The sequence below is a fragment of the Condylura cristata genome, unplaced genomic scaffold (genome assembly GCF_000260355.1).
Source record: "Condylura cristata isolate star-nosed mole 26May11 unplaced genomic scaffold, ConCri1.0 scaffold00029, whole genome shotgun sequence".
NCBI lineage: Eukaryota > Metazoa > Chordata > Mammalia > Eulipotyphla > Talpidae > Condylura > Condylura cristata.
This window is the reverse complement of record NW_004567130.1, coordinates 14263242-14289634: the sequence shown is the minus strand read 5'-3', so window position 1 is coordinate 14289634 and position 26393 is coordinate 14263242. Positions and strand designations below refer to the sequence as shown.

At 46.6% G+C, this 26393-nt stretch overlaps 1 protein-coding gene across 1 annotated transcript in view; it reads right to left on the bottom strand.

Moving 5' to 3' along the window:
- Positions 1–26046, bottom strand: part of VSIG10 (V-set and immunoglobulin domain containing 10) — a 37605-nt gene extending 11559 nt beyond the window's left edge. The window contains exons 1-4 of the mRNA XM_004691001.2: positions 25880–26046; positions 19445–19726; positions 5950–6252; positions 4007–4267 (exon numbers count right to left, since the gene is read on the bottom strand). Of these exons, the coding sequence (XP_004691058.1) occupies positions 4007–4267; positions 5950–6252; positions 19445–19726; positions 25880–25958 (925 nt within the window). The 5' untranslated portion in view covers positions 25959–26046. The remainder of the gene's footprint in view (positions 1–4006; positions 4268–5949; positions 6253–19444; positions 19727–25879) is intronic.
- Positions 26047–26393: the final 347 nt, after the last annotated feature.

The following is a 26393-nucleotide window of genomic DNA, read 5'->3' as shown; positions in this document are numbered from 1 at the left end:
TGTAGATTTCAGATTGTCCTTAAATCCAACGGCTGGACTCACAGGGGAGGGGAGGACACAGAGACACACAGAGAGGATCACGGGAAGAGGAGAGGCACAGGGCAGCTGGTGCAGTCGTCAGCCAAGGAGTACTGGAGCCACCAGGAGCTCGGAAAGGCAGGGGTCTCCTGGAGTCTTTTCTGGGAGCCCAGCCCTGTGGACACTCTGACCTCTCGTCTCCAGGGGTGCAAGAGAATAAAGTATTGCTGTTTGAAGCTGCCGCTCGTGGTCACTTACAGCATCAGCCACAGGACACGAGCATTCAGTGGCAATCTGAGCACGCGCTCGCAGGTGACGCCAGAGACTAAGCTGAGACACTGTGGGAACATTAGCATGGGGCTGGACACAGCCTGCACTCAACTGACAAAAACGTCACTCTATTGTGACGTGCCATTTTCCCATCTCACGTTTGTCAGACTTCGCTCTCCAAGTAAACGTTAAGCCTTTAAAAGCAAGGGCTCTAGGCCCTCCTGATGGCGCAGCGGGTTAAAGCACAGCACTGAGAAGCTAAAGCCACTTCAGCATGACTTCGACCCCCAGCCTGGAAGTGACCCACATGGCGCGGCAGACCTGTCCTGACCCACCCACTGCTCCCCTCAGCAGTGTACTTTGTTCATTAGCCTGTTCTGCTCCCCACTCTGTCTCTGGTGAAGCCTCTCACCGCCCCTGCACCTCTGGCCTGTTCCCCAGTTCTGTATAAATAAATAAATAAATAAATCTTTAGGGGGGAAAAAAAAAAGCAAGGATTCTGAATTCCTCCACAGTACCTAGCACGGAGCTGATGATGCAACTCCCATACAAGCAGACTTGCTGCATACAAGAAGACTGCAAGGGGGGATCTGGGGTGCAGGTACGAGTTCCCTTGCCTGCTCTAGATGCACCAACCCCCCCCCACCCCAGTTTTCATCACCTGTCCACCAGCCCAGAAGCTGTTGCTTCTGCCTAATCCCAGAAGATGCTCATAACCCCAAAAGAGACCTTATACCCTTTAGCACTCACTTAGAAAAAATGAGAATACTTGTTCTCCATTCTGCCCATGTGGAGAAAAACAAGGACTTTGGAATGTATATACAATACGGATTGCCACCAGATGCAATTTTATTGGTGAGATAGAATTCACATTATATAAACTTCACTATTTTACTGATTTTATTAGTTTAAAAATTATTATGTATTTTTAACACATTGGATCACCAAGGGTGTAACTCAGGATTAGCTGAGGATTAGCTACATGGAAGAGGTGCACAGGGAAAGCCTAGGGCCTGCTCATTTCCTAATGGACTTGGAGATCTTGGGCAGTCAGTTTACACAATGTAGTTAGGGGCAAAACACACCAGCAGTGTCTGTAAAGTGTGTGGCACATTACATAAGCTACATTACTAATAAGGATTCTTAACAGAATTAGAAGCAGAGCCCAGTAGGAAAACAGGGAAGATGTGAACAGATAATTCCTAGATGTGTATAGGAAGCCAATACACATGAAAATGATCAACCCCAATCTTGATCAAAGACCCAAATTGAAGCCATTACACTTAGTGAACAAATGAAAACCACCTAAATAACGATACCACTCTGTGGGCAGAATGGAGAACGAGTATTCTCATTTTTTCTAAGTGAGTGCTAAAGGGTATAAGGTCTCTTTTGGTGTCATGGGCATGTTCTGGGATTAGGCAGAAGGAACAGCTTCTGGGCTGGTGGACAGGTGATGAAAACCGGGGTGGGGGGGGTTGGTGCATCTAGAGCAGGCAAGGGAACTCGTACCTGTACCCCACATCCCCCCACATCTCTTCCATGCCGCTACTCCCTAGTTACAGCCTTTGTAATGCAGTGGTGATCTGAGTTTAAAATACATAAATAATCTCAAAAGTAATAATAAAATCAGTAAAATAGCGAGGTTTCTATTAGATGAATTCTATCTCTCTAATAAAATGACACCTGGTGGCAAACAGTGTCATATATACAGATACTGACACATGAGGGTGGACACCTGCAGCATTATATAGTGTTATAAAGTAATGCTGCTTCAATTAAAAAAAAGGTGAGTTGCAAAGAAATCAATAAAAAATAAATATATCTACCCATAGGCAAAAAAGAAATTGCAAAAAAAAAAATTTAAAAAGCCACCCAGCAGGGGGGCCACAGACCATCGTTTTCCAACTCCTGCTTTTCCAAGTACAGAACCGGCTTAGTCCTCCTGTGGCCAGAGGCCAGATAGGGCACAAGGATATGGACGGGAGGCTTGGCGCATGTTTGCTGTGTGAGTCAGTGGGAAGAGTCAAGCATCTGAATGTCACTGGCTGGAGAAAACAAGCACTTTCTGGCACAGCAGAGCTCACGCTCTCGGTTTAACCTTGGAGATGCTTCCCGATAAACAGGTGAAAAACATCTCACAAGGCCAACAAAACCCACCAGTTTTCACTCACTGGTCCCTCCTTGCCCACTGTATTCATTTCCTTTATGTAACAAAGCCCATAAAGGAAAGGAGAGAGATTTACTCTCTCACAGTTCAGAAAGTCAGAAGTTTGCAATCAAAGTGTCAACAGGGTTGGTTATTCCTGCGGGTTACGAGGGAGAAACTCTCCTGTTTCTCTTTAAGCTTCTGCTGGCCGTGGCATCAGGGACATTCCTTGGCCTCCTCCAGTCTGTTTCCCTCGTCAGACCCCTCTGCGTCTGTGTCTAAATTTCCCTTCTCTTATAAGGCGGGATTAGATCCACCTCATCCGGCGTGACCACATCTTAATTACATCTCAGATTCACACTTAATCCAAATGCAGTCACACCTGCAGATACAGGGGTGAAGAGTTGAACTTATCTTTAGGGGAGACACAGTTGAGCCCACAACACCCATCTTGACTCAAAAGTACTTCGCACATGACTCTCTGGTCACACTGGCCTCTCAGTTCCTCAAACGCCCAGGTTGTCTCCCCGCAAGCTCTTTGCATTCTGCCAGGAACACTCAGTCCTATCCCCAGCCGGCGGCTGCTTGTCCTTCATATCTCAGTTCAAATATTACCAACACTAGACTCCTCCGCCTCCCTAAGAGGAAGGGCTCTTTTCCTAGAAAAGACTCTCTACACCCTCCATTTTATTCTCCCAGGTATCACTGCCTGAACCTATCTTACTTGTTTTGGGACTTTCTGTCTTGCTCTCACCCCCATACCCCTCCAGAAGAATTATGTTCTGTGAAAGAGGAATGATTGTGGTTTAAAAATAGGTCCAGAAATTCTCTGACATTCCTCCCTTCAAAAAGGGGATCTTAGATCTCTTTCCCCTTGAAAGTGGGCCATTTATGACTCACTTCCAGTGAACGGAATGGGGCAGAAGGGATTCAACTTCTGAGGCTGGGTCATGAAAAGGATAACATCTACCCGGCTTGCTTCCTCTTGAGTCACTTGCAGGGGGAGAGGGGAAGGGAAGCTGGGAAGCTGCCCCAGGCTGTGAGGGAGCTCAAGCAGCATGCAGGGACCCCCTTGGAGAGGAAGCGACTGCCAGGAGTTTGTGGTGGCAGTGGATCCTTCAGATGATTTCAGCCCCTCCAAATGAATATTCCGGTGAGATCCCAGGCATCGTGGTACCAACACAAGCCATCTCTACTGTGCCCATTGAATTCCTGGCCCACAGAAATGATGAGATAATAAATTATATTTTACACTGTTAAGTTTGAGGGTAATTTACTACATGCCAAGATATGGCTAATAAATGAACTCTGTCTTGTTCACTGCTCTATCTCTAGTACCTAGAAACTGCTTATCAGGTCAGGTGCTTAGACATGTCAAGTCCATGGAGTAGGATCAAGAAGCTTGGTTAAACATCTTTAGAGCTGGAAAGAAAAGAAACAAAGCAAAAGGAAAAAAGGGGAGGGATTCCAGTCATTCTGGGATTTCTTTTCCAGATCTTCTTTCAAATGGTTCTTTCAAAAGAAAGGAAGGTGGATAAACCCCAGCCCAGTGAGGTCAGCCAGACTTACTGATTTGCACCATGCAGCTGGCTCCCGACTCTGGCCCCACGATGTGGCTCCCAACACACTTGAACTTCTTGCCATCTGACAGCTGGGACTGGTTCAGCATCTCCACCCCCAGCTGAGACTTCCCCACAACCACACCTCCTGGCTCTTCTGTCCACAGGAAGTTAGGGTCTGGGTATCCCTTGTCCCAGCGACAGGTGAGCTGCAGCATGAACGTTCCTGGTGACATCTCTGCCCAGCACTGAGGGGCTGATGGTGGAGGGGCTGCAAAACACCAGAGACACTGACTTAATCACAGACCCCGGATCAGCAGGTGGGCTGGCTCTCAGGCTTCTAGAACCGGGGTATCAGAGAAATATCAACACCGGTTAGCGTACCTGAAATAGCTCCTGGCACGATGTAGTGCCTGGTCACGGGAAAGTTTTCTCTGTTAGGTGTCAAATCTTCAAGGAGGGGAGGGGGTGGGGGCTGGGGGAGTCTCATTCATCTTTGCACTTCTCACATGTGGCAATTTAAACTTTAATTAATTAATTACAAATTTAGTTCCTCTATCACACTACCCACATTTCAAGTGCTCAGTAACCACACGTAGTGGGTGGCTACTGTATTAAACCACACGGAACAGAACATTCTATCACGGAAAGTTTTACTGGACAGGGCTGGTCCCTGAAGGGAGGTACAGGTGGGAGAGAGACGTATTCACCCTCCCACCCCAACATATTCTTCTCTTTTACTGTGTGCATGGATTACTAAAACATAAAAAATTAACACGTTGTAAACCTATATCTCCAATGTAATCCACATATTAATAATCTATAAATTCATAATATATTTAAATTTCCATTACACTGTGTATATATATATATCATCACATATTGGTACATGTGTCATATAACACACAAATAAACTCTACTCTCAAGTGGTTGGGTAGGTGCAGCAACAAGAAACATTAGAAATATACTAAGATAACCATCAGAGCACAAGTGATTATTTTCTACTTTATGCTCATCTGTATGACAAGCACATATGACTTGAGTATATATAATAAATGTTATTTATGATGGAGAACAGAGACTTATGAAGGTTCTGAATAACACATAAATTAAGCAGTGCGCAATTACCCTGCCTACTAATTCGTTGTTCTGATGCTCCCTTTCATTAGCGTAAATTGAGCCCACAGTTCTCACCCAAGAAATCTGCGAAAAGGTACATTTGGTTATTGTTTCCTCAGTCCCATGAATGCTGATTCTAACAGTGCTGGAGGGAGCAGGTTCATGAGCATGATGTATGAGGATGGAAGACTAGAAAACAAGTCACCATAGATCCAGAGACTATGCAAAAGATTACAATCAAGTGTGATTCAGCTACCAACAGGAGTGATATACTGTTGCCACACACTGTGGTCGAACCTTCAAAACATGGCGCTAAGGGAAAGGACATAAAGGCCACATGTTTTATGATTCCATCTATGTGATGTGTCTGGATAGGAAAATCCAGAGTTAGGAATGTGGATTAGCCATTAGGCAGAGCTGGGGGAAGACAGGATGGGTGTGACTGCTGAATGGATATGAGATTTCCACTTGGGGTGATGGAAGCGTTTTAGAATTATATAGAGATGATGGTTACACAACACCGGGAAGGTACTTAGTGCCAGAGATTTGGACATCTTAACATGGCTAATGGCAGGTTATATCATTTCACAAAAGAAAGCATCAGGCTTTAATCTCCTTGTGGCTCACAGGGACGCTCCTGTACCCCTACGAGCAGCAAGCCCTGCAAGAGCTAGGTACCTGCCTCTAACATGCCATAGCCCCTGGGGATGGATGTGTGAGTTGAGCGGGCAGCTGAAGAACCTGAGGACCCGCGCAGCACGCACACTCTGTAGACTAAAGGAAGAGGCACTTCACACAGGGTGAGGAGTGGGGGAGGCAGCTCTCCTTACGCACAGTAGACCAGGAGCTCAGTGGTCGCATTTCGATGTCTCCCGCTGAGCATGTTCTTGGCCAAACAGGTGTAGTTCCCTTGGAGGTTCTGCGACATCAGCAATAGCTTGAAGCTGCTGGCTGTCTGGTTGCTTCCAAAGGGCTCAGTTCTGGAACCAGGAGCCTGGAACCACCACTCAACCATGGGCGGAGGCCAGGAGCTGCTGCTGCAGCTGAAATCCACCTGGGAGCCTTTGGCTGCATAAAGGGTCCCATTGGGGAGGGTGCCAGTGGAGGAAATGTTGACCTCAACTTGATAGGGGCCACCTGGAATGACAGAGGGGAGCAGGAAAGGGAATCAGGCAATCATTACTTGAGAGCGAACTCAAGCGTGTTACTATTGCATCAACAACGCCACACTGATCAAGGAGTGGGAATCGTGGAGCAAGCGTAATGCAGGATGCTGCTGAAAGAGCAAGATCCAGGTCTTTTATTGATAGAATAATCATATAGCATCAATTACATGGAGTAGGAGAACAAAGAGGAAGGGTGTGAAAACTGAAAAGGTGTTTATCTCCAAGAGAGCTTCAGAAGCTGTGAGTCTGCTGCCCAGGTACTGACAATCCAATATCATACTGGAAATCATACCCCAGACCCCACCTATGGCTCCAGTCTTATCAATAAGGCATTACCCAGATCAGTCCCTGGAACATAAGGTCATACATCAGTCAATGGGCACCTGGGTATTCCCAGGCATTCCTCACAATGCATAGCCACTGTCCCAGGACAATCAAGCATCCTGCTCTGGTTCAGTTGAAATCCTGCTCTAGTTCAGTTGAAATCCTGCTCTGGCTCAATTTGAGAGGAGCCTGGTAGGGTCTGGACTGTTCTGACCTTAAACTGGAGGGCAGAGTACAAGTAACCAAAATGGTGGCCAAGGAGACCGTTTAGGTCTAGCAGACCCACATGTTACCAGCTCCAACTGACAGAAAAATGATCTGGGAGCAGTCGGTGAGGGTGACAACATCGACCAAATACTTATCATGTGACAAATGCTGTGCAAAGTGCCTTCTTGCATTCTCTCATGATCCCAGCTAAGATTTATGGGGAGGATTAAGGCTTGTAGAAAAAAGGGAAAATGTAGAGCCCTCCCTGGTGGCACAGCAGGTTACAGCACAGCACGGAGAGACTAAAGCCACTTCAGCATGAGTTCAATCCTCGCCCCGGAGGTGACCCACATGGCGCCGCAGACCTCTCCTAACCCGCCCACTGCTCCCCTCAGTGGTGTACTTCATCAATCTGCCTGTTCTGCTCCCCACTCTGTCTCTGATGAATCCTCTCACCACCCCTGTGCTTCTGGCCTGTACCCCAGTTCTGTATGCATAAATAAAAATCTTTAAAAAAAAAAAAGGGAAATGTAAAATTATTCCCCTTCAAAAATACTGGTGAGTGGGAGGGTATCTTTGCATTAACAAGTGATGGTAGCAAGCCTCAGATTGCTTTCTTTAAAAAGACCTGTTTGTGGAGTTGGCCTTGGCTGGTGACTGGGTTCTGGGACTTTAGAATGGTCTGCACCATTCCCAGGACTAACTGCAGGGTTCATAAGTCCCAAAGAGTGGTTTATGCTGAACACAAGCTTGGTGCCTCCATGATCAGCCCCAATAAAAACCCAGGACACTGAGCCTCTAATGAGTTCCCTGGTAGACAACACTTTACATGTTGCTGGAAGAATTAATCATGCCCCAGGTGACTCTACTGGTAAGGACTCTTGGAAGCTTACTTCTGGTCTCCCCCAGACTTAATCCATGTGTCTTTTCCCTTGTGGATTTTGCTTTGTGTTCCTTTCACTACAATCCATCTGAAATGCTGGGTCCTGGGGGTAGTTAGAGGGATTCCAGGACAATTTCATACTGAAATACAAGAAACATGGGTTACAGACCCAACTTTAAACTCCGCTCACTAGCTGGATGGTTTGAGGCAAGTAACCTAACCTCCATTCATGCGTCTGTAAAATGGGGGTGATGCTAGAACCCACTTCTTGGGGTTGTGCTCACAAGTAAATGAGTTAGTACCGGAAAGCACTCAGAACAATGCCTGGCATGTGGGGGGCGTTGACAAAAGCTAGGTCTTATCTGATCCTTCGCATTTCTAAACCTCTTTCTTTCCCAGCAATGCCCTCCTGCTGTGGGTGCCCCAACCCTTTACCCTTTACACCTAAGATCCCACCTTCCCTTAAGGAAATGAATATATCTAACAACTACAATTGCGAAGGCAATTTGGTGCATGGCCTCCCCCAGAGAATTCTTTTAAAAAAGAAAATCCAGGAAAGGCAATGCCTGGTGGAAGGAATAATTCTGACTGCAGATTTCTGAGAACAGAAATAAGCTGGGGGAGGGGAGGAGTGTTTGGGGGAGGAAAAAGGTTTCCCAGAGTCCCTCAAAAAGTACAGCATCTTCTTCAGCTATGTCTCAGATCACTAACAGCAGAAATGGTGCGTTCTTATAAGGAAACCATACAATGGGTCAGAAAAAAGATAAAACTAGCAGACAAACTATACATCAGAGACATTCAGCAGGGCACAAGTGGGGAAGGGATCTAAACAAGGGAGGGGAGAGCACAAGAGTCTATGGTGAGAGTTCACAGGTATCTTGGCGGTGGGAATTTTATGGGGATTATAACTGAGAGGAGAATCAAACATTTTACAAAATTGAACAATGTAAAAACTATTATATAATTTTTTTAAATTATGGGTTCCTGAGGGTAACATTCTTGACAAGATGACTGTCAAGTGGGCTTGGTTGGCCCCTAAAAGCAGCAGTGATCGGCTGCGATCATGTCACTTCCCACAGATGGTCTATGGGGAAATTTACTGTGCTTGGGAGGTGCTCAAATGTCCCGTTCACTGGAGCCAGCTGCTCAGGTATGTGGACCAGCAGGTCCCAGGGCACACCCACAGTGGGCAGCCACCCAACTAAGCACAGGGTGCCTCCAGGGCACTGACAGCCAATGCCCAAGCCAGCAGAGGCAGCGTGCTCGAGTGGACAGCCCACTCCTCCACGGAGTGGCCTGGAGGGCTACAGAGACCTGACATGGGCTGGATGAACTTCCAGAAATGGGCTGGGTGGGGCTGTTGACCAGCACAAGTCTCAGCAAGGAACAGGACTGGCCACGAGTGTCACAGAAAAGAATGTCCATAAAAAGAGAGGTTCCATTTCCCGGCCCCACCTAAGGAAGGGTGGTGCTGAGCAGCCAGGTGAAGCTGTAACAGGTACAGGTTTCATGGACTCCGCCCCCACTCCAGATGCTGGAACTCCAAATCCCATCAGTACCAAGGAGAAGCATGTCGGGACGTGAGGGCGGAGCTGAGCAGCCAGGTTGGATTAAACCGGACTTGTGGGCTCTGGGGGGACCTGGTGGTTCGCAGTTGACCGTTTTGGCGCACCATCGGTTTTCAGTGCGCCGGTGGAGTCCAAGTCAGCAGAACGGGTAGGACATCCTAGTTAACCTGTGTTTCTCTCCCTCTTTCCCTGGGTTATTCCTTTACCTTTCTCCTTATAAATAAATCCATTATTGAACCTTTTGAGTGTGTCCATAATACGATTGAATCGTAAGCGCACGGGTGAAGACCCACAGACGGCAACCCAATTCACATTGGGGTACCCTGTGACAAAGCTAGAGAACAGAGGAGACACAGGAGAACATCCTGGCGCACAGACATGGGAAGGGGTGCTTGCTCCTCGGCTTTGGACTTGCACCAGGAGCTTGGAGAGATGGAAGAGACACAAGGAGCAGATATGTAGAGACATACATATGTATGTCTGAGGCTGAGGGACCTGTGGGAAGGCTGACAACAGCAGCCATTTTACATTACCTTGACTTTTACTTTGACTTTCCTCCCATCGTCCCAGACTCACCTGGCCCCTACTTCCTCTTTCCTACGGTTCCCCGCTAAAGCTGCCTTAAAATCGTGGCAAGCTTTTAGGCCTCAGCGGCCCTGCTTTATGCCAACCCAGGAGGGGATGGGTAACTTTGGGTGTTTCACTGGCAAACAAAATATCCTTTCTCGCCTTCCCTGCCTATGCACACCATTCTATTAAATTCTTTCCTTGTTAAAGTTCTTACACACTAAGAATATACTTAGTCTTTATGAAGCAGATGGCAGAAACCATTTAGAGTGTGTAAGTTAGGGGTCCGGGGTGCCCCCAATCTGCACAGTAACAAAAGTCATGGTTGAAAGGAAGCAGATAAATGGGTTTAAAAAAAAAGAAAAAGAAAAAGAAAACAATGGCAAGAACCTCAAGCACCTCCTGGATAAAGTGTTCAGGCTCTTCTGGTTGCCTCTGCTCTCTTGACGGAAGCAGACACCATCCTGTTGGTTCCGGGGGCTGCTTCCCCTTCTCTGACTTGCTACAAAAAGGAGGTGTCCACTTCCTCTCCTCCTAACTCTCATGCTACTCCCTTGATGTGACTAAACAGAAACCACCCGTTTTTTTCCTGGTAGGGTGATGATAACAATCACTCAGCCAGCCAGGTGAGGAGGGCACAAAAATAAAACAGTAAATAAATTAAAAATAGAGGGTGGTTACAAAGCTTTGAATTTGGTCACTGTCAGTTTCTGTTTTGGATCTTTCTTGGATGAATGCCTCAGCCTAGTGGTTATGAGTTTGTACCCTGAATGCAGACCTGGGTATAATTCCTACTGCCTCTTACAGACAACCTTGAGCAAGTGCCCATCCCTCTCATTCTCATTATAAAACGAAAAGAATTGCAGTAACTTCTATCTCTGGGCCACTGGAGGATCCAGTGAGCTCCCATAAGCAGACACAGTCTGGTGCTAGACAAGAACACGGTGCTCCATAGCGTTATCTGACAGTTATTATCATTGGTCCACTGTAGGTTGATTGTAGCGCACTGAAGCAGCTTCAACGGATGACTGTCGATCATTTTGGAATAGTCCACAAAGAATGCTTTTTAAAGATAAGCATACATGATCAATTTGAAAGGCTAGTAAGTCTAAATTCCAATAAAATGTTATTCTCTCCCTAAGAATTCCATTATCATTATTTTGCTTGTGGTATTAAAAAAAAAAAAGTACTCATCATTCTATACTGAATTATATCAATAAAAATTACATAGAAATTTGTTTTCCTTCATTAAGGGTGAAGAAAATATTTGCAGCAACATGGATGGAGCTGGAAAAGATCATGCTTTGTAAAATAAGCCAGAAAGAAAAGGATGGTTTCATTCATAGTGTAACAGGGTGGTCCCTAGGAAAAGGGGAAGTTCCAGGTTCCCTGCCCCACCCAGGAGGGTGGAGCTATGGAGAGAAAAAAAAGAGAGAAGAGAAGGAATCTGAAGAGAAAAAGAAGGAAGCAGGGTGGAGAGCTAGAAGGAGACCTGAGGAAGCCACATGGAGCAGCAAGCATGTGATGAAGAAACCGGGCTTGTTTCCTGGCCCTGGACTGGTTAAGGCAGATGTGGGTGAGAGACCTGCAGGGAGGTGACTATGGCAGTGTTTATATAATTTTGATTGTGCTCTTTTCCTCCCAGATTTGTCTGGCCATTTCTGACCCTTTTCCATGGGTCCCAGCCAGAAGGTGCTTTAGTTTTGTGGCAGCTTTCAGGCCTTGCTTTGGGCCACTCCCTTTTGGGTTGACTTTTGCCCACGAGGGGATGGGTGACTTCAGGAGATTGATTTAGAAATTATTCTTTGTGTTCTGTACTGTATATTCACTGTATTAAAGTCCCTTTTCATTAAAGTTTTATGTTTTGTCTTGATGCAGCAGATGGCAGAACCCACTCAGAGCAGGCAGGTTTGGGGCTTCAGTGGTTTCCCTCTCTCCCTGTCCTGTAACAATAGCAAGAGTATAACGGACCAGATGAGAAAATAATAATACTAATGAACGGCTGTATACCAGAGACATCTTATGGGGTGGAGTGGGGAATGGGGTCAAAAACAGTGGGGGGAGGGAAACGCACTGGACTATGGTGATGGCACATGGGTGATTTGGTCATGGAAGCCCACAGGGATTACAACTGAGATGGGAAAAGGCACAAAATGATGTAAAAATAAACTATTATATTATTTTTTTAAAAAAAGAGTGAAGAAAATAATTTTCTCTTTACTGTTTAGGCTCTTAACTAAGACTTCCCTGTAATGAAAGGCAGATTAATGAGAGAAAAACAAACAAAAGTTTACTAACATATATAAATCCTACATATGTGGGAGAGAGCCAGGAAAACTGAGTGATCCCTCTTCACAATCCAAGTGAACTCTTTAAATACCACCTTCAGCTGTAAAGACAAAAGATGCTGGAGTGGGGAGGGGAAGGCAGTTATGGGGGCGATGACCTTCCAAAAGGCACACTAGCAAGATTATGCAGATTTTTTAGCATCTTCCCCATTGATAAGAGGGTCTGCAGATTTGGTCATCTGTTTCTGGTACCCTTACAAAGAAGATTTCCCTTATAAATGTAAATGTCCCTTACAAAAGGGTGACTTGTACTGAGTTTTCAGAGACTTTCCCATGCCTGGCATTTCTTAAAAATAATCTACCCAATCATGCTTAGTGAAATAAGCCAGAAAGAAAAGGAAAAATACCGGGTGGTCTCACTCAAAGCAGAAATGTTAAGAGATGGGATAAAAAAAGAAAAAGCAATGGAAATAAAGTAAAAACAAAATCAATGAACAACTATAAACCAGAGACATTCTATAGGGTAGAGAAGGGAATGGGATCAAAACTGGGGTGGGAAGAGAGCGCAGGACTATGGATGGCACAGGGGTGAATTGGCGATGGGGATTACAACCAAGATGAAAAATTGTACAAAATGAAGATTGATGTAAAAAATAATAAATACATTTTCAAAAAATTTGCCTAAAATGGGGCCCTCCCTGGTGGCACAGCAGGTTAAAGCACAGCACTAAGAAGCTAAAAAGCCACTTGAGCATGAGTTCGATCCCCGCCCCGAGCTGACCCACATGGTGCGGCAGACCTCTCCTGACCTGCCCGCTGCTCCCCTCAGCAGTGTACTTCGTTGATCTGCCTGTCCTGCTCCCCACTCTGTCTCTGGTGAATCCTCTCACTGCCCATGCACCTCACTACCTGTATCCCAGTTCTGTATGTATAAACAAATAAATCTTTTTTTAAAATTTGCCCAAATGATTCTTAGGTCAAGGAGACAAATTCTGGTGTGGTAGGATCTTCTCCTACAAGTACTTATAGAACAGCCTTGATTTTGTCATTGGTCCAGTCAGCTCTAAAATATTTACTATCTGTCCCTCTACAGAAAGAGTTTGATTTCTCTTCTAGAACAATCTACTATGGCTGCTGCTGTTGCTGTGGTGATGCTTGCCATCAGAATTTGCTTCTTTCCTTCTCTGTCATTACTATGGGTTGTCCAGTCAAGGATCTTGAAGCAATAATTTGCATCTTCGGAACCCACAAAGTGGGCAATTACCACCTCAGTGTCTTGGGTTCTTCACTAAAGAAAAGGTTATCTTCAGACATTTATTCTTCATACCAGTCTTTTATTTGAAAAATGACTTAAGAAGCATCGACAATCTCTGCTAATCAGTGGGCATTCCTATAGCTCTACCATGGAATAAAATCCTTGGCAATACTTTGAGATTTTTGATATCACTTTTTTTATTATTTATTTTTCATTTATCTATTTACATTATTGTTCATTTTACAACAATGTTTACTTCCCCCACCCCCACCCATCATCACCACAGCCCCCACATTCCTTTCTCCTCTGCTCCCTCTCTGTCCCCCTCCCCTGTGGGATCTCTCTGGTTTATAACTGTCTGGTTTTGTATTGTTTTGTATTGTAATAAAAATACACTCCCCCCCCCATCTTATTTGGTTCTCTTAAATTCCTCCTATAAGTGAAACCATTCCTTATTTTTCTTGTTCCTTCTGACTTATTTCACTGAGCATGATCCTTTCCAGCTCCATCCATGATGTCACTTTTATAGAGACAAATGAGAAAACGCCATTGTCTTCCCATCATTCTAGCAACTACTGATCCTGTCTAAAACACCAAGAACCCAGAAGTCTTGATCACTTCGAAGTCTACATCTCTGCCTCAGAGGGACACAGCATGACTTCATCAGCTCCTGGACCAGGTCAACACTCTTTCTTCGGGGTGCCAAAAATGCCTTTCCCTGGGTACTTAGGTTGCAGTAGGTACAGTGTCACCGCTGCCACCAGAGAATAAGAGCAAATCCTAAGGGCCCAAGTAGCAAGGAACAGGGGACTTTCCTGCACCCCCTTTTCTGACAGAGTGGGGGGGCAGCCATGTGGCTGACAGACAGAAGCACAGCTCATGAGCTCAATGTGAAATGAACCCAAAAGTGCTCTTGGAGGTTGACACAAACCAGCCCCCTCATTGCCCACTTGCTCACTGGTTCGAATGCTCCCTCTAGACTAGTTCAGGAGCGCCAGATACTGTGTGCCATGAAGTCTGGTAGTCTTTAGCATGATCCGCAGCTCTCCAGTGCGGAAGGGACAATCCCTTGAAAGACACCCTGGTCTAGCGGCATGTGTTAAGGCCTGTGCTACCTTGCCCTTTCCTCCAGACTTTACCCAGCAGTTCTAACCTCACATGTACCCCAATCTGGAGGCAGCAGAACACAGTAAATCAAGGAAATGAACAGCCATGACAGCCCAGGCCTGCTCTGGACTAAGGAATTTCTATGCCCGCTGGAGCAGCAGTCCCAATCTCAAAGGCAAGATTCCTCAACCCACCATTAAACTCATGAGTACCCAGTCCTCCCTGGTGGCGCAGTGGGTTAAAGCACAGCACTAAGAAGCTAAAGCCACTTCCGCATGAGTTCGATCCCCACCTGCAGGTGACCCACATGGCACGGAGGACCTCTTCTGACCCGCCCGCTGCTCCCCTCAGCGGTGTACTTCGTCGATCTGCCTGTTCTGCTCCCCACTCTGCCTCTGGTGGATCCTTTCACTGCCCCTGCACCCTCTGCTTATACCCCAGTTCTGTAGGCATAAATAAATCTTAAAAAAAAACCTAGTAAGTACCTAGTGCAAAGTCCTTTTGTCTGGGGACAATAACAAGATCACACTGTGGGCCCCTCCCCACAGGTTAAATCATGCAGGCCCATGGAAACCTGACTCCCTAGCAGGCAGAGGCACCAAGTGCCGCTGAGCAGCAAGCTGTGATACAGGTGGGAGGGAGACTATATAACTGCTATAACTGGCTTCGTGTTTCTAGAGCATCTCTGTCTACTCACACATTCAAAGTCAGCCCTCCCTGGTGGCACAACGGGTTAAAATGCAGCACTATGAAGCTACTACCTGCAGCCACTGCAGCTGGAGTTCAATCCCCAGCCAGGGAGCTGACCCACATGGTGCAGCAGACCTCTCCTGTCTGGCCTGCTGCTCCCCTCAGCAGTGTATTTCAGTAGATCTGCCTGTTCTGCTCCCCACTCTGTCTCCTCCCACACCCCACACCTCTGGCCTGTACCTAGTTCTTGTGTACATAAATAAATAAATCTTTAATAAAAAAATAAAAAGATAACCAGTAATTCAGATATACTGAACTCCCCCCCAGGCTCTGGGGCCACCTTAGAGCTTTTTTTTTTCCCCCTTAGGAGGCTTATGTTATCAACTGTATCAATGAAAAGATGGGAAAAGCCAGCGCCGGTCTGGCAGCATCCCTGACCCTGAAAAGGCTGGTTGTTAACTGCCTGCTGGGAACTGAGGGTGTGCTCCTCCCAGCACCTGTTCAACCAGCTGATCAATGTACCCCTGCCCAAGGCAGACACTCTTTGCCCTAGGCCGAGGGCTGTTCATGTTTATTTCAGGAAAGTGTGCATTGAGTCTGGGCCTGAGTTCCATCGTGACGCCTGATTTCCCACAGTCAAAGGAGTTCAAGTAACTTCCCCAAGATCACAAAGACAACAGCCAGCAGCACCTGGATGTGAACCCAGGGTTGGGGCTTTCGCACTCAATCCCAGCAGTACCAAGGTGCTCCCAGACAGCATTTGGGGCAAGCCTAATCCACATTTCCCAGTCCTCTGAGGGCTGAGTTCCAATCTGGGATGCCACGATTTCCCCTTCAGTCCCCGTCTGATGCCTGATGCCTGGACAGGGCTGGTGTTTGCTGGGTTCCCCTGCAATAGGAACATGGCCTGAGATTCTGGAGGGCTCTGGTGTATGTGAGTGCAGAGGGCACCTCTGGGCTGAATGTTTGTGTCCCCCACTACCATTCAAATATTGAAACTGATCCTCAGAATGATGGTAACTGGAGGTGGGGGCTTACAAGGCCAGCCCCAGAGCCTGCTTCCTCTCCCACTTTCACAAACCAGGAAGCGGTTCCCCGCCAACCACTAATCTGTGAGCCCCTTGATCTTGGACTTCCCAGCCTCCAGAACTGTGAGAAATGTTTGTTGTTTGAGCCACACAGTCTATGCTCTATGCTGTTTTGGTTACAGCAGCAGCCTGAACTGCCTGGTGTGTGTGTTCTTTGCACATCAGAGACTACCCCTCCCCCCAATCTTCCAAATATAGAAGTTTCCAAAATACAGCCATGCCACAGGAACTCCAATGTGCACAGAACCCAAAAGGCCACTTGAGTCTAATTATTTCTCTTTTTTTTCCTAGAGAGGCACAACAGCCATAATATTTTTTTAATAGAAGTTCACTTCCCACATCAGAAGGCCTTACATTTATCTCCCTAGATGGCAATAACAAAATGAATCTGTCCTCCAATAAACTTAGTCAATGATTAATCAATCAATATCAGATAAAGTTATATGATAAAAAAAATTGTAATGATATCTTACACTTCTGCAGTCATGTTTACAGGAGATGTTAATGGATACCAATGACACAAAAGAACTGTGAATGAGTAAGTTAGGCCAAAATGGGGGAGTCCTGCCACCACGTGCCTGTGGGTTCATGGTGGGGACCACACAGACTAAGGCTAAGATGGGTGACATTTTTTGATACACCCACATTCATTCCTAGCCAGGCAGCAATTCATCTATAGCATCTCTAGGCATAAAACCACTGTGCTCGCAAATTCCACATGCTTGGGAAGTTGGTGGAAACCTTAGAGATCATACTAAAATCTCAACATGTCCTTGAAGTCTCTTATCTTCTCCCTCCACTTCCAACCACTCAGTAAGTCTTGCCGGCCAACTCCAAAATACTTTCTGAACCTGTTCACTTTCACCAAGGCCACTGCTGCTCCCAAATTCTGGAAATGGCTTCCTGTTTATCTTATCAGTTCTTGTGACTGCCTACATATGTTCTCCGTGGGAAACAGCATCATAGCCTTGTCTACTGAGGGCTCCAGGAGTTTCTTCTGTATGCTGGGGCTTAACAAAGTACCATAAATTAACTGGCTTGTGGGCTGGGTAGCCCACTATTATGGGTTGAATTATATTCCCTCAAATAATCTGTTGAAGTCTGAACTCCTAGTACCTGTGAATATGATCCTATCTGGAAATAGAGTCTTCTGTTATAACAGAAATTGATTCTCTCATAACACTGGAGGCCAGGAAGTCTGAAATCAAGGAGTCTGGGAGGCCATACTCCCTGCGAAGGTGCTAGCGTGAATTCTTCCTTGCCTTATGGAACTGGATGGAAATCCTTGCCATTCCTAGGCCCACAGCATTACTCCAGTTTCTTTCTCTGAACTTACTGACATTCTGTGCATGTCTCTGTCTTCACAGGCATTTTCGACTTGCAAGGATGCTATTCCATTTAAATCAGGGCCCACACTAATGATCTTATTGTAACCTGATTATCACTGTAAAAACTCTATTTCCAAATAGGATCATATTCACAGGTACTAGGAGTTCAGACTTCAACAGATCGTTTGAGGGAATATAATTCAACCCATAATAGTGATGCTACTCAGCCCCCAAGGTCTGGCCTTGGTCTCGCATCTCAGGATCCCGCCCTCACACACACTGGGTTCGCGCGACATCAGCTTCCTTTCAGCGAGCTGTTACTCCACATGTGCACCGAGCTCAGCACTCCTGCACCAGCTGCAGGTCTGCCTGGCTAGTACCATCATTCTGCTTAAATGGCACTACCTCTCTGACCCTGATCCTCCCGCCCCTGGTTTAGGGTGTTTCTGGGGGATCACATCAGCCCACCTCAATTCTTTGCAGGGCACTTGTTACTCATTATTGCCAGCTGCACTTTTTCCTTGCCTACTGTCTGTCTTCCTTCACTAGAAGTCAGCTGCTTATGAAAAGGGATCTTGTCTGTCCTGCTGATACCTATGGCCAGGCCCTACTCGGCCTGGCATCGGACTCTCAGTAAAAACATGTTGAATAAAAGAATGAGTAATTACTGTACAGATGAGGAAACGTGGAGGCAGTAAAGTCCTCACATATGTGTTTCTATTAAACACATGTGCTGGGTCTAGATGGATGTCACTCTTTTTCTGTAAAGGGCACAGAATAAATAGATCTGCTCTGCTGGCCAGATGAAGACTGTCACACCCTCTCTGCTCTGCAAGGTAAGCATCCAAAGCTGCCAGGGATAATAAGACAACGAGCGAAAGTAGCTGTATTCCTTACTTCTGGCCATGGAAATACAAATTTCACTCCTTACAAATAGTCTGCTTTCAACCTTTCGAAAATGTAGGAAATATCATAGTGTACAAGCCATGCTAACACAGCCTGCAGGCTGGAAACGGCCCATCAGCTGGGGCAATAGTCTGCCCGGGGATATCGGAGGCTAAGCCTGGCTGGGGTAGGAAGGCACAGCACCCTGCACCACAGTGCTAGAGCGCTCTACTGGCAAGGACTGCGGTGTGATCTCCTGTGTTAACACAAAGGGAGAACTGAGGCCCAGAGATACTAAGCTATTTTCTTTTTCTTTGTTTTAAAGATTTATTTATTGATGCATACAGAACTGGGGTACAGGTCAGAGGGGCAGGGGCGGTAAGAGGCTTCACCAGAGACAGAGTGGGGAGCAGAACAGGCAGATGGATTGAGTCTTACTGCTGAGGGGAGCAGCTGGCGGGTCAGGAGAGGTCTGCCGCGCCATGTGGGTCAGCTCCCCAGCTGAGGGTTAAACTCGCACGAAAGGTGCTGCAGTTGGTTTGCAGTGCTGCGTCCTGAACTGCTGCACCACCCAGGGCCCCGATTCTAAACTATTTTCAAGGTGGAAACATAGCCTTAGAACTGAAACTCAGGGAGCCCAGTCTGATGATGTTACACCCCCATTCTGGTACAGAGTAAAACGCTATCATCAGCAAGGTGACTAACAACAAACTGAAAGTAATAGCTACCTAATTCAGAGCGCCATTTACAGCACTGTGCAGAGATGAACTGCTCTCTGTTCTTCACAGCTCTGTGAAGCGAGATTTGTTTCCATCCCCGTGCTAACAGGCAAGGAAACGGCGGTGCTAGAGGTCACTCAGCTGACCGGAGCAGGGACCTGGAATGAACTCCAGGTCATTGACATCCAGCCCCCGCCCCACCCCCGCTGCTCCCAGTTCCCCAGCCAGCCCCAGCGCCCTCCCACTCCACTTACTGGCCACCTGCAGCCACACTCGGAACCAGCGAGTGTCGTTCAGGACCTCCTGGCAGGTATAGTTGCCCTCGTCCCGCAGGCTCAGTGCCTGGATGTGCAGGGAGCTGGCATTGACCAGGGAGTAGCGCGGCTCGGCGGGCGGGACGCTGGAGTTGGAGGACAGGAGGAAGGCCAGCTCCGACCCATTCCGGAACCAGGTCACCAGGCCCCGCGGGCCCGAGATGCCGCCACAGAGCAGAGTAACGTCCTCATGAACTTCTCCGACGACAACAGCCTCCAATCCTGTAGGAGGGAAAGTCAGACTATTACCACCTTCCCTGATCTCTGAACACCCCACCCTTGTTTTTTTCCCAGTCCCTTTGATGTAGGCTTTTTTTTTTTTTTTAAATCGGGTGTGTGCTTTAAGGGGAACACACAGAGCTCCAAAGCTGCTGGGATTCTTGGCTAGTACTACACATTAATGAACTTGCTGTAGACACAACGAACCACAACACCTGGAGGCCCACTGCTGCCTTCAACTGTCCAGCCCTCCTGGCACCCCCCAACGCCCTCCCACTGCGACGCTGGCCTCAGCTGTGTGACTGGCTTGGGCTAGTGGGATTCTGGCAAATGTGACGCCCAGAGGCTTAAAGTACCTTGCTCATCCTCACCTTCTGCCAACACCTGGAGCTGACTTGCCCAGCTCAGGTACCAGGGGGAGGAAGAGGACATGATGCTGACCCTAGATGTCCCAGCCCTCAGCTCTGAGGCCATTTTTTAAAAAGATTTATTTATTTATTTATGCATACAGAACGGGGGTACAGGCCAGAAGTGATGGGGTGAGGCGGTGGGGGTGAGAGGACTCACCAGAGACAGAGTGCGAAGCAGAATAGACAGATCAACCTAAATCCACTGCTGAGGGGAGCAGGCGGGACAGCAGAGGTCTGCTGCACCATGTGGGGCAGCTCCCTGGCCGGGGATGGAACTCATGCTGCAGTGGCTGTGGAAGGCTTCATAGCACTGTGCTTTAACCCCTGCCACCAAGGAGGCCAGTGAGGCCATTCTCGATCAGCCTTCGGCCAGTCAGTCCACTCCAAGTGGGAGTCCAGGCTAGAGCAGCAGAGTCTCCAGACCTTTAAGCAATGAGCATTAACTGTCATTTGTGATTGCTTGTTGCCCATTATTATTATGGGGATAAAGAACTGATACCGAGCCCAAGTGGTTTTATTTTCCTAGAAATCCAGAAGGGGTGGAAAGACTGACTGGTTCTGATTTTCCTGCTGTTCTTTCTGGTTTATTCTCCACTGCAGGTGCATCTGATCCTGGAGTTAACACTCTGCACAGGTCATGTAAGAATAGGCTCAGGAGCGACCATGTACCCACTTTGGTCAGCCCTGTACCCAACACTGGGGAGACAGAGATGGACAAAATGGAGACCTTGGGGAGTTCAGTCTAGCGGAGAAAACAAATTAGCAATTATGGTGCAGAATGAGAAATACCATAATAGGACCTTCAAGAAGGGGCTTGTGGCCTCCCCCCACCCCCCGCCCCGGGAGTGAATGTCTGCCCACTGAAGGAAGCCAACTGAGATCTTACAGACAAGTAGGAATTAGCCAGGTAAAAGTGAAAAAGAGTTGTAGAGGGCATAGCGGTTCACAAAGCCAGATCAAAAGGAGCAGCCGCTGCTGGAATGCAAATGAGCAGGTCCCACTTTAAGCATCACAGTTAGAAACTGGGTGTTTTTAGCCTCCATCCAGGTGATTCTGATGCTCAGTCAAGAGCAACTGCCCTAGCATAAAACTGCCTCCTGGTAACAAGAAGCAACTGCAGCCCGTTTTGCTAAGAAGTATCATGATTTCCCAGCCTCCTCCACCATCAACAGCCAAATACAAAGAGGCCACAGTCACAGAGGAATAGATAGAACCTGGTAGGAGTCTTTTGCTTATCCTGGCACATTCAGGAGATGAGAAAGTGGTGCAAAGAAGGCAAACACAGTTAAGAAGAGAGATAGGGTGGGACTAGAGTAGTGATTTGCTAATCTCCAGTCAATGCTTCCATCAAAGTTTTCAAAGTATGTGAATATATTAGGGGTTTATGAAAGATATTTTGTTACAAATAAACTGCCTTCAACAATAGCGCTAGACAGCTGGATAAGCTATATGCCAAAGAATGGAGTTGGCCTCCCTACCTCACACCACACATAGGAATTAACTCAACTGGAGCATACATAGATCTAAATGTTAAGAGCTAAAACTAAAAAAAAAAAATTGTTAGGAAAAAATACCACAGAAGAAATTTTTGTGGCCTTGAGTTAAACAGTGATTTCTCAGCTATGATTCCAAAAGCACAAGTGAAAACGGAAAATAGACAAACTGGACTTTGTTAAAATTATAAACTTTTGTGCTTCAAAGGATATCATCAAGGGCCTTCCCTGGTGGTGCAAGGGGTTAAGACACAGCGTTATGAAACTGTCCACAGCCACTGCAGCACGAGTTGGATCCCCAGCCAAGGAGCTGGCCCACATGGCACAGCAGACCTCTCCTGACTCGCCCGCTGCTCCCCTCAGCAGTACATTTTAGTGGCTCTGCCTGTTCTGCTACCCACTCTGTCTCTGATGAAAACCTTCACACACACACTCCTGCCCACATCTCTGGCATGTACCCCAGCTCTTGTATGCACAAACAAATAAATCTTTAAAAAAAAAAAAAAAGGATATTATCAAGAAAGCAAAAAGGCAACCCAAAGAGGGGGAGAAAATATTTACAAATTTTAGATGTGATGTGGATTGTATCCAGGCTATAAAGAACTCTTGCAACTCAAAGGCGCAAAGGATTTGAATGAAAAGATATACCGAAAAATATACAAATGGCCAATAAGCATAGAAAAAGATGCTCATCATTAGTCACTAGAGAAATACAGGTCAAAGCTACAAAAGCTATCAACCACTTCACACCTAACAGGAGGGCTAAAATCAGAGACAGAAACCAGTGTAGACAAAGATGTGGAGAAACTGGAACCCTTATAAGTTGTTGATAGGGATTTTACATGGCACAGCTACTGTGGGAAAGCCATTTGGCTTTTCCTCACAAAGTTAAAGTCCATCTGACTCAGAATTCCAGCCCCAGGTATATGCCCAAGAGAAATAATGTCTACACAAAAACTTGTATCACAACAGCCTTATGATACCCCCAAAGTGGAAACAACCCAAATGCCCATCAATTAATGAATGGATAAACACAATGTGGTAACATAACAATGGGAAAATTATTTAAGAAAAGGAAACTACATGCTGAATCTTTAAAACATTATGTTACGTGAAAGAAAGCAGTCGGGAAAGATCACATATTGTGTGCGACTCCCTATATATGAAATGTCCAAAGAGGCAAATCAAGGAATAGTAATAGCAGTTGTTTAGGGTTGGGGAAGTAACTTGTTTGTAGGGATATCTCACTATTAGTGATGATAATATAGAGCTTCTTTTGGGGGTGAGATGAAATGTTCTGGAATTAATTCATGGTGATGGTTGTGCAATCTTGTGAGTATAATAAAAAACACTGAATTATACACTTTTTAAAGGGGTGAGTTTTCAATTAGTAGTTACCAGAAGAGCAGAAAGGGGGTGGGTAAATCAGATAAAGGGGTCAAAATTGGGGGGTGAAAGAAGGATGAACCCATGTTGACTTTTAATGATGCACACCTTAAATGTATAAGAAGTTATAGTGCAATAACACTTCAATTAAAAATAAATTAATAAAATGAGGGTGAATTTTATGGTATCTAAATTATACCTCAGTAAAGTTGTTATAAAAAAAATAATCTGCCTGTAGAAATCCTTCCCAGAGTCCTAATTATCTGCCTTTTGTCTGGCTAGAGAATTCCATTTGAAAGATCTGAAGCCAGTTTAGAACTACAGGATGTTCTGACTCTCTTCCTAACTTGGCCACGCCATTCCCAAAACAAGGAAGGCAGATGATGTCATCTAATGCTAGAAATTCCAAAACAGCAAGAAAAAAAAGCAGGTAACAAATATTTTTAAACAACTCAGCCTGGGGACCTAATTTCTCAGTGGCAGTTCCTACTGGAGAAAGGAAGCTGAATTGTAAAATTACAGATGTAATGTATGTTCATGAAACCTGCAGACCTGCCCCTTCCTTGGCTTCTTGGCAAAGGAATAAAGGCATATGGGAAAGCCCTGGTGAAACTTTAGTCTTGAAACCTGAACTAACATTGTCTTCTTCAAGGACTTGAATGACATATCATAAAAGAAACCCTTTGAAGGTATTTACCTCTCCTCCTGGCTCGCTCACTCCATTCTTTTTAACTACTGAAGCTGAAGGTGCCTTAGAGATCCTTTAGTCCTCAGATGTGGCAATTCTGAGACTGGGTTAAAGATGAGGCCAGCTGAGCTTTGACTGGGTAGAGCGTACAGTCATTGATTATTGATGTCTGCCATGTACACAGAAAGGATAATATTCCAGGACACTACTTCCATGCCTGATTACCATATGCTCCCTCATTTTACAGTTGAGAAAATTGAGGCTTGGAAAATTTAGTAATGTACTTAAAATCCCGTGCAAGTCATGAGGGGCTAGGATTGCCAGCTCTCCAATACTCCAGGTCACAGGGATTTGCTCTGATTTTAAATGGCCAAAAAGGCATAGGAACAGTTTTGTTATGGAACATTATCCCCAAATGTGCAAAGAATTCTCCTGAGTGCCCCCCAAATTCAGAATATGGAAAAAAGGAGCAATATAAAAGATTGTTTTCACTTACAAAGTTTGGATTGTACCCAAACATTTATCTTTTTTCTTAGCAACTGTTCTTAAGAATGACTCCAGTGATTTAAAATTTTATGTGACAAGGGGAACCAGAGTTATGCAATGGAAGAAAAATAAATTTACACCCAAGACAGCTCCTAGCTTGACAAAAAATATATCAAGCTGGGGAACTCTTCACTCCCCCCAGCCCCCAACCCCAGCACCAAATACTAAGGTGAACCTGGTTTGGGCATCAAACTGGGATTGGCAGTAGGGGAAGCTCCATGGTCACTGAGCCCTAGTCATCCTGAAAGGCGACTTATTCCAGTATGATTTTAAACCAGGGTTCTGAGGTCTGGAGGCCCTTGATATTCACAATGCAGCACACAGGCAGACAGGGAGAAGGAAATAGACTACCCCCTTTAACTTCCAGAGATGGTAGAATGGAGACAGTCTTCTTCCCCTTCACCCCAACATAGTGATGAGTCAAATGCCTGGAGGACTCAACAGGTAATATCCATGATTGAAGAGAGCCAAGCTAGGTACTACATCAGGAAGAGGTAGACCAAATTTGAGGTCCAGAGCCCTACAAAAAAGGGCATGACTTCTGCTCAGTTCCAGGTGGGAAAATGGGCTCTCTGCTGCCATATCTTCAGAATTTTTTCCCAGAAAAACTGAAAATCTAGATTATGGGAAAGTTTACTGTTCTAAAAGAATTGCTACAAACAAAACAAATAAAAACTTGGGAGAGCCTAGCAATTAGGAAATTTTCCCACTTGCTGCTAGGATGCTCAGAGCAGTTCCTCCAGGAAGCTGCAAGAGATCAAGTGGGTCGGGTCGCCATGACAACACAGAAAGTAGTAGTCTGCAAGTATTTAGCAAATTACATCACCTCCCTGATTCCATCTCCTTTCCCTTCAGCAGTGTCTCTTCACTGCTTGTGAATCTGCCATATACACTATAGATCTGGGTCTGCTGGTGAATTAAATTAAACATTAGTTTGCCATTCTTTTTACATGATGTATAGAGTCATCAGTCCTCTATTATTTTTTGTCACAAGGAAGAGTACAGCTAAAGCATTTAAGAGTCTTTTATCAATCATGTCAAGTGTTCGGGGACTTTTTGGTAAATCATGAAATTATTTCAAAATAAAAACTTTCTTTTAAAAAGTAAAGGAGGGAGGCATGGCTTTGAACGTTCTGGTCTGCACAGGTCAGCATGCAGGCGTGTGCAGGGAAATCCACAGGTCACAGGTGTAAGGAGGGTTCCACCTTGAGCGGAGGGGGGAGGAGGAGGGCAAAATAAAGGAGCTTGGAGTCCGAGCACCCGTGCAGCAGGTAAAACCTGAACGCGAATTTACATCCGACACTTCAAAAACCAACACTTTCCCCCTCCACGTGCCTCTTCAATCTTCCACGGTCAAAATCCCCACTTTTCAGTTCCCCAATGTCCCCATCACCTCTCCGCAAACCCTGTACAGTCTCGCCGGCTGCTGGTTCCGAGAACCGGGATATCTTGTCCTCCATCCGGCGCCAGGGAAAATTCCTCCCTGCACGACTCGAACGGCGAGCTGGAAACTCCAGACCCTCCCCGGGGCGCCTTCCCGGCCGCGGCCACAGCAGGGTCGGACGGAATCTGGTCCCTGCCTCTCCCCTCCCGACCGTAGCTCAACTTTTCTCTTCAAATCGCAGACCCTTACCTGCGGCGACCCAGGGAACCAGCAGTGCCCCAAAGCACACCAGGACCCGGGGCTCCGGAGTCCGGCCGCCTGCGGCCATGTCGCCCCAGGAGCTGGCAGGGGCCCCTGGGGCAGCACCGACTCCGGCGGGTGGGTGTTTGCCCCCCCAGGGCCCGGGCCCCAGTAATGCCCAGCGCTCCTCCCAGGTCCCCGGAACCAACAGAGTAGCTCCACTTTCCGCAGCCCCCGGGAAGGATGCTTGGGGCTAAGCCCGACGTCCAGGGCTGGAAGCCGCTCAGGGCTCCCGGCACGATCCGATCCTCCCTCCGAGCGCCTGAGCCGCGGGTGGGAGGGCGCACCCCGCCCCCTGAGCCCGCCACCCACTCCGGTTCGCGGAAAACAACAGGAGCCGCGCTCCCTCCCGCCTCCCATCCAGCCGGGAGCCCAACTTCCTCCACCTCGGCTGGGGAGGAGGGCTCTATGCAAAGAGCGCGCCGAGCCGACTCCGGCCGGGCCGGGGGAGGAGCGCGGAACC